Source organism: Parasteatoda tepidariorum, chromosome 5, assembly GCF_982258835.1.
Source record: "Parasteatoda tepidariorum strain Cologne lab strain chromosome 5, Ptep-v5.0, whole genome shotgun sequence".
Lineage (NCBI taxonomy): Eukaryota > Metazoa > Arthropoda > Arachnida > Araneae > Theridiidae > Parasteatoda > Parasteatoda tepidariorum.
The window spans coordinates 116,242,084-116,254,690 of record NC_141759.1 but is presented as its reverse complement, the minus strand read 5'-3'; the positions used below and the strand labels follow the sequence as shown (position 1 = coordinate 116,254,690).

The window sequence follows — 12,607 nt, the reverse complement described above, 5'->3', positions numbered from 1 at the left end:
GAGGAAATGTTTATTTTTCGGTGCCCTTGCGACTTTTCTGCGGAATTCTGGGTTTTTGCGAAACATTTTCTCTGGAACAACTTTTTAAGACATTTTCATGAGTCTATTCATCACCAATTTTTCGAGGATCTTTGTCCTTATACAATGCAAGATACATAACTTATTTAGGGGATGGCGACTCCAAAGCTTATGATCATTTAAAATCTTTAGATGTTTATGGAAGTGATTACCTAGTATCCGAAGTTGAATGCATTGGCCATGTCATGAAGAGTATGGGAAGCCACCTTCGCCGCCTCAAATCTTCAATGAAAGGGCAAAAATTGTCTGATGGAAAAACTCTATCAGGTAAAAACCGTCTCACAGATGTGATGATTGATAAATGGTTATGGATTGGCCATCAGGCAAAATTTGAATAGTGTCACTTCGATGAGACCAGCAGTGTGGGCAATATTTCTCCACAACATGACTTCTGTCCACCTGGTGCAGAGTCATGGTGCAAATTTCGAAAAGCTAAAGCAGCTAATCAAGTGTATGAGCATAAGAACAATCTGCCTATTGCAGTTGTAGAAAAAATGAGACCCATTTTCAAGGATCTTTCTCACCCAGATTTACTCAAAAAGTGTGTGCATGGAAACACACAAAACCCAAGCGAAAGTGTCAACAACATTATTTGGTCAACGGTACCCAAATCTACTTTTGTACAAATCGATGTGCTTTCTTTGAGAACTTATGATGCTATAAGCTCTTTCAATGATGGAAACATCATGAAATTGAGAACCATTGAAAAAATGAACATAGAACCTGGATATCACTTGACGAGAGCCATGAAGCGCATTGACGAGGAACGCTTATTTAGAGCAAAATATGTTCATTCCCAACAATCTAAAGAAGTGAGGCAGAAAAAAAGATTGTTAAAAAAGAGAGAAGAGGGTCATTTCAAAAATGTAAATAAATCTCATTATGGTGCAGGCATGTTTTGAAAAAAATAAATTTTTGTCTTTAAATGCTGTTTTCTCAAAACATTAGTTTAACATTATAAATTAGTAGAAAACAAAAACCGAAATAGAAATCCAAAAAAGTTCATTTCAGTATAATCTACAATGTTCAAATATATTGTAGAAAAAATTTCATGCAATTCTATGCTGTAGTTTGCCAGAAAAGGTACATCAAAAAAGGGCAATTTAACATTGCGGGTATGGGAGGTATCAACTCCCATTAAAAAAGGAAGTAAGACATCAATTAAAAGAATGACTTGTTCTAATATGTGTTCAGTTTATTTTAGCTTAAAAGTGTGTGATTTTACATTGCTTTGTATTTCGTGATGTTAAATTCTTATAAAATTTTTCATATTTTAGTGTCAGATGAAAATACAGTAGTATGTGTATTTTTTCCTTTTGTAATCCCCAGGGCCCAATTATGACTATTGAGGCATGGGCCTAGAGCCCACACTTTCTGCAGGTCCTCAAAAAATAGTAAAAAGTTCTCAATATTACTTAAAAAAAAAAAAAAAAAATACTGAAGGAAACAGTTTTTCTCAAAAAAGGCATTTTTTATTTCAAATTTTTTTTATATTGTGATAAACGAAACTCCTGTAAAGTTTGCACTAATCAAATTCGAAAGTACAGCTGAATTTCAATTGGTACTCGGAACGACAATTTTTACTCCAACGGCTTAAGCAAATGCAACGAGAATGCATTTTCGCAAAGTCTTTTATAAAAAATGACCAAAACATATTGAATGTGAATTATATGCCAAAAATTTTTATAAATTAACTTAATGTTAAAAAAAATTTTTTCCTGAAAATATTCAATTTATTGTTCTTTTTTTTTTCAGCCTATTTTTAGATTAATATGTACTTTTTTCTTTATAGGAATTTTGAATTTCTGATTCCTGATGCCCCTGAACTTGTAGCAAATTTCTTGGAGACAGAGCAGGACATGTCCTGCAAAAGAAATGCCTTTATGATGTTGATTCATGTTGATCAGGAACGTGCTCTGAATTATCTTGGATCCTGCATTGATCAAGTTCACACGTTTGGTGACATATTGCAACTTGTTATAGTTGAACTTATTTATAAGGTTATTATCTAACAATATTTTCTTCATGTCAGTTTTTATAAAATAAATACCATGGTGTATAATTAAATTTGTAGGTTTTAAAATATAACAAAGAATAAATTATTGTAGGAGGCAAGTATTTTCAACTTATAGCCTAGTCTGTATTAATCACAATATGTGATTTACCTGTGTAAGAGAGATTTTTTTTTTTTTAATATCTAGGTTTTTTGTTTTGCTCATTTTGTGCCACTACTCAGTATATATTTGCCTAATATACCCTACACTGCTGTTTTTTTTTTTTTTTTTTTTAAGTTTAACTGCCACTGTATAGCCTACCTAACACTGTTGCTTAAAATTAACTGTAATACAAGTGAATTTTAAATTTCACTAATGCCAATATTAGATTCCGTCTTTGGCATTGGGTGCAGATGCATAACGAAACAGTTGTATGGGATCTAACATTTAATATGGATTTGCAGTTATTTATGAAATTCATGTTTTGTGTTTAAAAGTTATTATGATACAAGTGAAATTTGAATTTATAAGATACAGTATTTTATTTGGTTTTCGGCAAGTGGTAAAAGCAGCACCGCTAAAAATATACCAAAAGTGGTTCACAAGAAATATCGGGTGCAAAGATTCATCAAATCTGTTCAGTTTCATGTATAAAATATATTTGGCTTATTTCAGTAATGTATTATATGAGTGTGTGGAATAATTTTTCATTGCATTTTGTCTTACAGGTCTGCCATGGTAACCCTTCTGAAAGATCAAGATTCATTCGCTGTATTTATAATCTTTTGAATTCCAGTAGCCCTTCTGTTCGGTATGAAGCAGCCGGTACATTAGTCACTCTTTCGAGTGCACCCACTGCCATCAAAGTGAGATTTACCAATAATAAAAATTTTCTTATGTTCATTAAATACTTGATAATTTTAATTAATTTCAAGATTATTTTAAATTTATTTTTAGAATCAAGTTATTTATTTGTCAAGTTAAGTGATCTCTCGATGCATAATTTAAATTCCATTTATTGAATTTACTGTCGAGGGACTATTTTTTCATTTCTTCTTTCTAAATCAACTTTTGTTATCAGCTAGCTTTAAATGCCAGAATTCTTTTTTATATTTAAATAAAAATATTAAAAACATGTGGAATGCAATTGAAACTAAACAAAATTATCTAAAGAAAAAACTTCTCTTTATCTGAGTGTAATGCTATTGCTAAGAAATTCCTATTATAATTGCCAATATCATTATTAATTATCATTCATCAAATGACATCATCAAAATTCAGTAGAAGAAAACTTAATTTCTTCTAAATATACTTTCACAGTTCTTTTATAGTCCAGAAATGTTAAGCTGTCTTGTATAGTGCCACAAGAAGTGTACAGGTGAACAGTGTTACACTGTATGATGTACATTTGCTCTATATTTTTTTTCATACCTGTTTTATTTTGAAATAATTTTATATACTGTAACAAAGGCCAAGCTTCATATTGATTGGTACCAGCTTGTCTGGAAATTAAAGGTGGTTTGTGCGCAATGCTGACCACCTAGCCACAATTCTGCTGTTGGTCTCAAATTGATGGAACTGTAACCTCCCTGGCCCACAATGGCTTGTTGCAGAGATGCTTTACTGTAATAGTAGTAGTGACTAATTTATGACTACAAGCTACTTTTTTTTCTTCATTTTTAGGCAGCAGCCTTTATCAGTTTATTTATACTTAATTTTACGTCATTAATCAGTATAATCAGTATCATCAGTATAATTTTGCATCATTAATTTTACAAACTTAAATGATGTTTACATACAAAAGTGAAGTAATTTTAGACTGATTAAATGCTTTTATATTTTTTACAAGAAAGTTTTATACCTCAGTAAAGAATATTAATTATTGTAAACTAAAGACAACTGATTATTTAAAAAAATGTAGAATGCAAATCATAAATCCGACATTATTTATATAGTTCTGTTTCGGATGAAAGTGTTAAGCAGCGCGTCTCATAATTTTATCTGAAAGTAAAAATGTTTATTTTAAATGGTTATGAAAGAAAAAAACTAATTTTAAACTAAGCAATGTTTAAAAAAAAAAGTCCAACAATTTTTGATTGGATCATTTAAAACGATGTATTACAATAATTTCATTCATTTGTTATGATTATTATGAATGGTAACAAAACTAAAATGATTGATTTTAAAACACACGTAGTTCAACTAATATTAGAAAAAATAGATTTTTTGCAGTTAATTTTCCAAAAAAAATCTTTAAAGTAAGAAAATGGTTTCAAAGCAACCCTAAACAATAGTACATTTTTCAATAAATTTACTTTTAGGTGCTTTCTCCAAGAAAAGATATTGGTGCCCCTCTCACATCAAAACGTAAAAAGAAAAGAGCTGATAGAAAATGAAGATAGTATATGTGAAGATTCTGTGAGTTTGGATATAAGATTAGAAGAATCCAGAGAGACATCAGCATTTGTAAGTACAGCTACAGATTTTGCTCATTTAAAATTTTATTTTAATCTTTATTATCTAAATTTATGATACGATTTTTTATCAATTGAAAGAGATATAGCTTTCAAAATTTTAGTACTTTAATAAATATTTTTTTAAAAGCATTTAGATAATTATTTATGTTTATTATTTTATTTATTTGCTTTGCCTATGTTGTCATTTTTGTGTTATTCTCATTTTCAGACTTCCTAATTTTTGCTTTATCTTGTTAACCACTGAAAATTTAAGTATCTTATAAGTTTTTCAAAATATTAAAAATTAACTTAAAAATGAAATTAAAAAAGAAATTTTTTTTTAAATTGCAAAGAGAAAAATGTAGATTAGAATATACTACTACATGTGTTTAAATCATATATAATATTGATATTATTACTATTAAAAAAACAAATATGCATTTGTATATATATTATTTTTACTGGTATTTTTTATATGAATTTTAAAATAATAAATATATTTATAGAAATATATCTCATGAAGACGGGCAACCTACATTATAATTAATATTTCTATACATTTAATTTTATGCGAAATTTTTCGTACTCACCACTTCGTTTTAATCACATAATTTATCAACCAAAAATTCTTCCTAATTTTCATTTTGAAATATTGACAACTGTTCAATGCGTTCTAAATACAATTAAAAAATTTTAGGACAATATAAATTAGATGTCACTGAAAAGTTAGATTTAGTAGTTTCTTCTCCTTTTTAGGTTGCTAATTTCAAAGAAGCTGAAAGAAAGGAATAAAAATCAATATTGATGTTGCGTGCAAAGAATATTAGAAAACACACCGGAGACGGTCCTGACTCACGTTAGTGTGTTTGTAATAAATCCTCCTCTGCCAGTATGATTGATTCAATGTGAATTATGCAAAGACTGGTTTCATGGTAAGTTATTAAACAGTCTTCTCCCTTTTTTCAAGTGGTGTACTTCATCTCTTTAATGTGTCTTTTCATATTTAAATGCTTAGAAATTTTATTTATTTTCTATTTATTCTGCTCTAGGCTTGTAGACTTACTATGTTTGTATAGACATTTATTTAAATTTTTCTTTAATTACACAAACCATTTTACTTCAATTAGTCCTTTCACTTCATCTTGTAATTAGTTAGTTTATTAATTTGAATGTTTTCCCCAAAAAACAGTTAAAGTCAAATATTTTAACCATGACCATGTCTAAACAATGGAGACCACCAAAGAAAGATCATATCTTCATAGAACTGACAAATCTTCCATAGAATTTATATGACGAGGGACCTCAAAATAGCGATTTCTGAACAACGGTTATGTTGCTGATATCAATTTTATTTTAGGATATACTTTTTCAACCCTAGCTTGCAATAAATTTTTAATTGATCATTATTAAGCATATTTTTCTTAAATAGTCATCACATTCAAATAAATGTAAAAGAACAATTTATAAGCGTTTTTTTGCAGAAGCCAATCATAATTACAATTTGATAGTTCAATTTTGTCTAATAGTGGGTGGTGTGCATGAATTTTGCTTCAGCATTCACAATGTGGGACAATTCTTGACTCGTCATCGTAAACTTGTATTTTATACAATTCAAATGTAATGCAAGGAATTAATGACTCATGGAAAGGTGAAAGAAATAACTTGGTAGAGATGCCTAAAGTTAAATTTAAACAGACACTATACTGGGCGAAGAAACTCTTCCTGACAAATTCTCTTTTACCTAAATTATATCATAAATAAATAGTAAATTTAAAATACACAAGAAGTGAATTCAGGTAAACCTAGAAAGAGCCATAAAGTTTCAAATGCTAAAAAAAAATTTAAAAATATCAAAAGGCCAGCAAATTATAGAGGATTGCTTAACATTTCGCAGTAAAATTATTTTACCATAATTTTTTTGCATTTCGATGTCGTGAGAATATTCATGGGTCTAGTGCAGATTGACTTTTCTCTTAACTTTAAATTTTCAAATTACCAATGTAGGTGAAAAAGAATTTGCCATGAAATAAATAAATAATTTAAATTATACTGAGCAAAAATTCCTCTCATTGAAACATGGGAACAAAGTTATTGAGGTTGATAAAAATGGAATAATTTTACAAAAAATAGCTACATGGCTGGAAAAATACAAATAAATAACATTTAAAATATAAAGGAATAATTGTTGAAGTAGTATTTTGGTGTGTTTATACTACTGTGTGTATTTTTTATTTATTTATTTTTTGAACAACTCCAAATCGCGATCGCATCTCGACACTGGTCACATTAGACCAGTGTTCAAAGGTTTTACCACATTAAACTGAGAAACAAGAATATGCATAAATTTGCCCATTTTGACTGTTAAATGGTTACAATTAAATCTGTATTACTGTCTCACTATACTATTTATGTAAAGCAATATGAGGTCTGTTAATCTTATTGGTCATGAGTTCTTTACTTCTTTGTGATATTTATCAAATGAATATTTATATTATTTATCAGTTTCTTAACCCTTTTAACACTAATACCGACATTCTCTTTTATCACACTGTTTCTTAAATGATTTGTCTTCATGAAAAGCGTAATACATATTAACTCCTTTTTAGAAACAAGATTGCAAATATTTCTAAATTTCGATTTTAATACTTGCCAAATTCTTTATATATTCCTATAAATAAAGGCATGTTTGTAATGGGTCCAGTTATATACCCAATAAATAGAAAGACATCCATTTTGAAACTAAGTTTTTAAAAAAGAGGATCAATTTATACTGAAGAATGTTCTGGTGTTTATCAATATTACTTATCAATAATTTTTAAAGCATTATCAATCTCTCCTGCTGCTATTTCTCATAAATTTGAATAAATAGATTCATTATCAAATGTAAATATATATAAGTACAATCAAAGTGTGAAATTGTATTAAGCAAGTTTTAAGAAAAAACTTTAAAATAATAAGTCAAAATGGAAAAGTGCTAAAACCAAATTTGTCTTATGTAAACCATTTAAATAAAAATTTAGAAAGCAAAAGCGAAATTCTAAAGATCTGTATGTAAACAAAAACAGCACTTCATCAGGGGTCAACTGCAGAAGGGCTCCTGTGTGTTAGCAGACAGTATGTCCCTTGATGAAGTGCTGTTATTGCCAGGGGTCTGTCTAGGTTTTTCTGAGAGGTACCTATTTTGTGAAAATTTAGGCATAATTTGAGAAAAATGTAAACTTATATTAAAAAATCAACATAAAAACATAGTAAAAATATAAATTTATCATTTCTTAAGGATACAAAATAAAATTTTAAGATTTAAGTATTTTGTGAAACTACCGTTTTTCCTAAGGTTGAATTTGTGAAGGTACCGCTAAACGGTAGTAAATTCGGCCTGGACAGACCCCTGATTGCTAAAATACATATCTTTAGAATTTTGTTTTTGGTTTTTAAATTTTTATTTACTAAATTGTATACATAAGTACCTAATATCTTGCCTCTCTAATTCCTATAGTATTTGTTTATCAATGTATCTAATTTTAAATTAATTATAACTGTCAAAATTAAGTTTAATCTGCAGTTATTGTTAGTATGTTTTGCGGAATTGTCAAACTTTAAGTCCACCTTTTATCTTACCAGCAAATTGTGTTACTTTACCTAAATCTGGAATTGGAAGGAAGCTGAACCAATGTTATCAACACCATTTCACCAAGGGCCGTGAGATCTCGCAGACCACGCTTAGAAATTATAATACCATGATTGATGTCTTCACCAAAATTGTCCGTGAGATTACCTGAAGGTGAAGCTCTGCAGTGTCTCACTGAAAGAGGAATGTCTTGACAGGTAAACATCATTAATTATCCAAATTAAAAGATGGTATATACTCTGTACTACCCATGAACATAGTTAGATAATATAGATGCACACATTGATTATCCAAATTGAAAGATAGTGTAGACTTTGTACTACCCATGAGCATAGTTAGATAATATAGACGCACACATTGATTATCCAAATTAAAAGATAGTGTACACTTTGTACTACCCATGAACATAGTTAGATAATATAGACGCACACATTGACAGGGTGGCCACCCACCTTGAAAACCTGGAATTATCAGGGAATTTTCTTTACTGGAAAAAACCTGGAAAAATCAGGGATTTTTAAAGAAAAACTGGAATATTTTTGATTTTTTAAAAATTTTTTTACTAATTTAAATTATTTACTGATTTTCTTAATTTAAATTATTTTATCCTCCATATATGCTCACTTTTTTGTAAGAAATGTATCACCCAAACAATTCATATATCTTTAACTAACCAATGCTTTGCTTGCATCAAAATTTGCTCCATTATTATCCTGTTAAACTAGAATGCCTCATATAACTCTCCCATGGTTGCCAAACGAATAGAGAAACCTTTGACCTCTATGGAGGCAATGGGACTGTGAAGCAAAAATTGTGAAAGAAAGGGTTAGGATATTTGCTTCTCTTTTTAAAAGTAGGTTGTTATTTTTTTCTTCTAGTCCATAGGCATGGGTCTGAGTTGATTCGGATGCTTTGGTGGTTATTTCTTTTTTGACAAAATGATAAAAAAAATATTTTAGTATTTTTAACTTCATAAAATTCTCCAAAAATCAGTTGGTTATAATTCAATTATTAATAGATTTTATATTGCATTTTTTTATGAAAGCTTTCGTACTCCCATCCAGTGAAATCTCTGAATCTCAACAAAGACAACCAATCACACATTTTCTTGCAATCACTAACAGCAATATATGTTAACAAATCGTTACAATTATTGCATTAATTCTAATTTTCTCATTTTAACCTTTTATGACACGTATTTTAATTAAAGAAAGGTTTTTTTTAAGAACTAACTATATGTTAACATTTAATTTAACTTTTTTGTTGGTAAATATTTGATTTTTTATTCAAAATTCCTATTGTATAGTAATCATAATATCAAAATTCGTAAATGTTGCTTGCATTCCTGAAATGTATTTTCAAAACTGTTTCTCCTTTTGCCCTAATAAGCTGACAAAGACTAAGGAAAGTACAGGAAGCATGTTAAATGACGTATAAGCATGGAATATTAAAATGTTTTATTAATATGTGTTTATTAAGAAGGAAAACGAAACTTAGTTTTTTTGTTCTGCACTGTACTGGTACAAGCTTCTAGTTATAAAAACAAAAACAATTAACTATGCTAAACTAAAAAAGAACCTTGTATTTAGATCAGAATTCTTTAATTATTTTAATTTCAAATAAATAAAAAAAAACAAAGCAGAATAAATTCTAAAGAGTTTTATGTACTTTTTTCTATCGAGTATGCAACAAGAAATTGGACAATTTTGCTTTTGCGACATTCATTTTTCTGTACAGAATCTCTGAAAATAATAATGCTTATTCAAAATAACATTATTTAAACATTTGACTTGAGATACTGGTTTAAGGAAAATATGATCAATGAATTTTATGAAGAGCACTTCGATAAAGTAGAGTATATATAATAGCTTTATACTGTCTTGTAAATACAGTGACTCATAAAAGTGTTTGTATACTCATGACTTTCAATGAAATAAGACCCCATCCATTATTTGTAATCAATATTTCAGAATGGATATTTAATATTAAAAAATATATTCTATTCTTAGCAAAACTATGAAATCTTTTAAAAACAAAGCAAAAGTTTATTTTTAAGAAAACAATACTCCAAAAGTAACAAAAACTTGATCTCGCAAAAGTCATCATACACTATCAAAAGAAATCTCCACCTATTAGTACTTATTTTTTGTTAAATTAACATTTAGTAGAGTTTCCTTTCGCATCTACAATAGCTTTTAAAAGTATATAAGTAAATGTAACTAGTTTTTTTGTAATTTTTATTTATTTTTTTTGTCTGGTGAAATTTGAGCAGAATATTTTTATTAAGTTTAACAGAACCTTTTACAACACTCAAATGGAAAAATATGAATTTTTCCCCAAATTTTAATCTCTGATATGAAGTCCTTCTTTTAAGCATTTATCACATTTGCACATTGGAATAGGATACAATAAACTAATTTAGCGAAATTCATTACTAATATACCTCTTATGATAACAAATAATCAACTTTTAAATGTTGTTTATTGTATTATTACGACCACAAGCCATTTTTAAATAATGAAAGAATATATTACAGATTTAGAAAGTAAAAATTGAAATATAATCTTGCTATCATAAGTTTGATACTAAATTACGAATAAATAAAAAAAGTAAATGAAAAATAGTTAAATAAATAAATTAAAGCCATAATTTTAATTCTGAAATCCAAAAACATTTAAATGTAGGATGACTTTAGTGAGGTAAAATTTTTGTTATTTTTTTATTATTGATTTCTTAAAAATAAACTTTTGCTTTGTTTTTTATTCCATGCAGTTTTGCTAAGAATAGATTATACATCATATTATTAAATACCCATTCTGAAGTATTTATTTTAATAGAATTGAGTCCTATTTCAATAACAGTTATAAGAACACTTGTGGGAGTCGCTGTAAATATAAATTGATATATAATCACCTGGAATGGTTTTCTTTTGCTTAATGAGAATATATTAAAAAATACTTATCCAAAACTACTTGAAGTAACCCATTAAATTTTTTTTATTCAATATGAACAATATATTCTACAAGCTAAACATATTTTCTCTCCACGTTTATTCATTTTTTAAAAATTAATATTGTGAAAAATCATTGAAAAATAAGAAACAAAATCTTGCTGATATATATATATATATATATATATATATATATATATATATATATATATATATATATATATATATATATATATATATATATATATATATATATATATATATATATATATATATATATATATATATATATATATATATATAAATAAATTTAGTCTAATTATTTTTTCAAGATGATATATTAAAAAAATAACATTTTAAGTAAAATACTTGAATGCACATTTTTTTTGTACCCATCCTACACTTTATGAGGAAAAAAAAACACTCTAACCTGGAAGTTTTAAGATTTTTACCTGGAAAAATCAGGGAAATTTGGACCCTGATTTGAGTGGCCACCCTGATAGAATATAAATAAGTTAGAGTTTCAACTCATTTCCTTTTTTTAATTAGTTTGTTCATTCAATTTAATTTACTCTTATTGAAGTTTTTTGTAGTTAATCATTTTTTGCAAATATTTGCCAATATTACTGGAGCACAGCAAGTTTATATTTTGTTGTTTACTCTTTTTAAAACTTATCTGGTACATGTATACTGTACCAAAAGTTATCCTGTTTCAGTTTATTTATTTTTTATTTTATTTATTTACCTATTTTCTTGAAAATATTTTCTCGTTTTTCTTTGTCTTTTCTTTCTTGTTTCCTTTTCTCCTAAAATCCTGCTTTTAATTATAAAGCAAGATTTTGTTTGATTAATTCTTCACGTTAACTTAGATGTGAGCTTTCCTTGTGAAACTGTCCAAATTTGACATATTCTGACAAATTTGAATTCATTAGTTTTTGTAAATTTTTTGGCATCTATTTAGTGTCTTTACATATAAGCTTTTTTCTTATTTAACTCTTCTTAAACTTTTTTTGTTGCTTTTATCACTTTCCTAAAAAATTTTTCTTTTTGTGATAGTATAAAATGTAGTTCAGTTAATTTAATTACGAATCTTATGTTTTGGAAAGAAACATTCCTGTTTCGGGAGAACAGTTTCACTTAAAAGTGCTAAATTCTGATGTAAATCAGTTTGGGTTTGATAATGTAAAACCCAAATTAAAAAATAAATAAATAAAATCACATACTAGGCTTTAAATTTAATTATTCAAGGCGAGATCAATAAATTAGTGCAGGCGAGTAAGTTACAAAATGCGACACAAAAAATTACTTTCGCTAAATAAGATCAGATATTGAAGTTTTATCAATTGTAAATATTTTAATCATTTTTTGAGATGTAATTATTATTTCAATGAGCATTTTGATTTATTTTGTGGATGAAAGCTTTTAAAAGTAATTACTTCAAGGTGGATTTACAATGAACAGTCGTTTGTTAATCTGATCAAAAGTTATTCATTGTGTTCAC

The 12,607-nt window shown here is 27.6% G+C and overlaps 2 protein-coding genes across 3 annotated transcripts in view; one reads left to right on the top strand and one right to left on the bottom strand.

The window, feature by feature from the left end:
- The window catches only part of LOC147810049 (pre-mRNA 3' end processing protein WDR33-like), a 162,886-nt gene that overhangs the window by 66,900 nt on the left and 83,379 nt on the right, over window positions 1-12,607 (bottom strand). The window lies entirely within an intron of this gene.
- LOC122272265 (coatomer subunit beta-like) lies at window positions 239-8,247 on the top strand. 2 transcript variants are annotated; one of them, XM_087164899.1, is made up of 6 exons: window positions 239-345; window positions 1,871-2,078; window positions 2,801-2,938; window positions 4,394-4,538; window positions 5,285-5,460; window positions 8,150-8,247. In XM_087164899.1, exons 2-4 carry the CDS (start codon window positions 1,938-1,940, stop codon window positions 4,466-4,468), a joined length of 354 nt encoding a protein of 117 aa, XP_087021025.1. In that variant the 5' UTR covers window positions 239-345; window positions 1,871-1,937; the 3' UTR covers window positions 4,469-4,538; window positions 5,285-5,460; window positions 8,150-8,247. The 2 variants fall into 2 exon arrangements, with proteins under 2 accessions (XP_087021025.1, XP_087021024.1); XM_087164898.1 differs by lacking the exon at window positions 239-345 and adding an exon at window positions 719-944.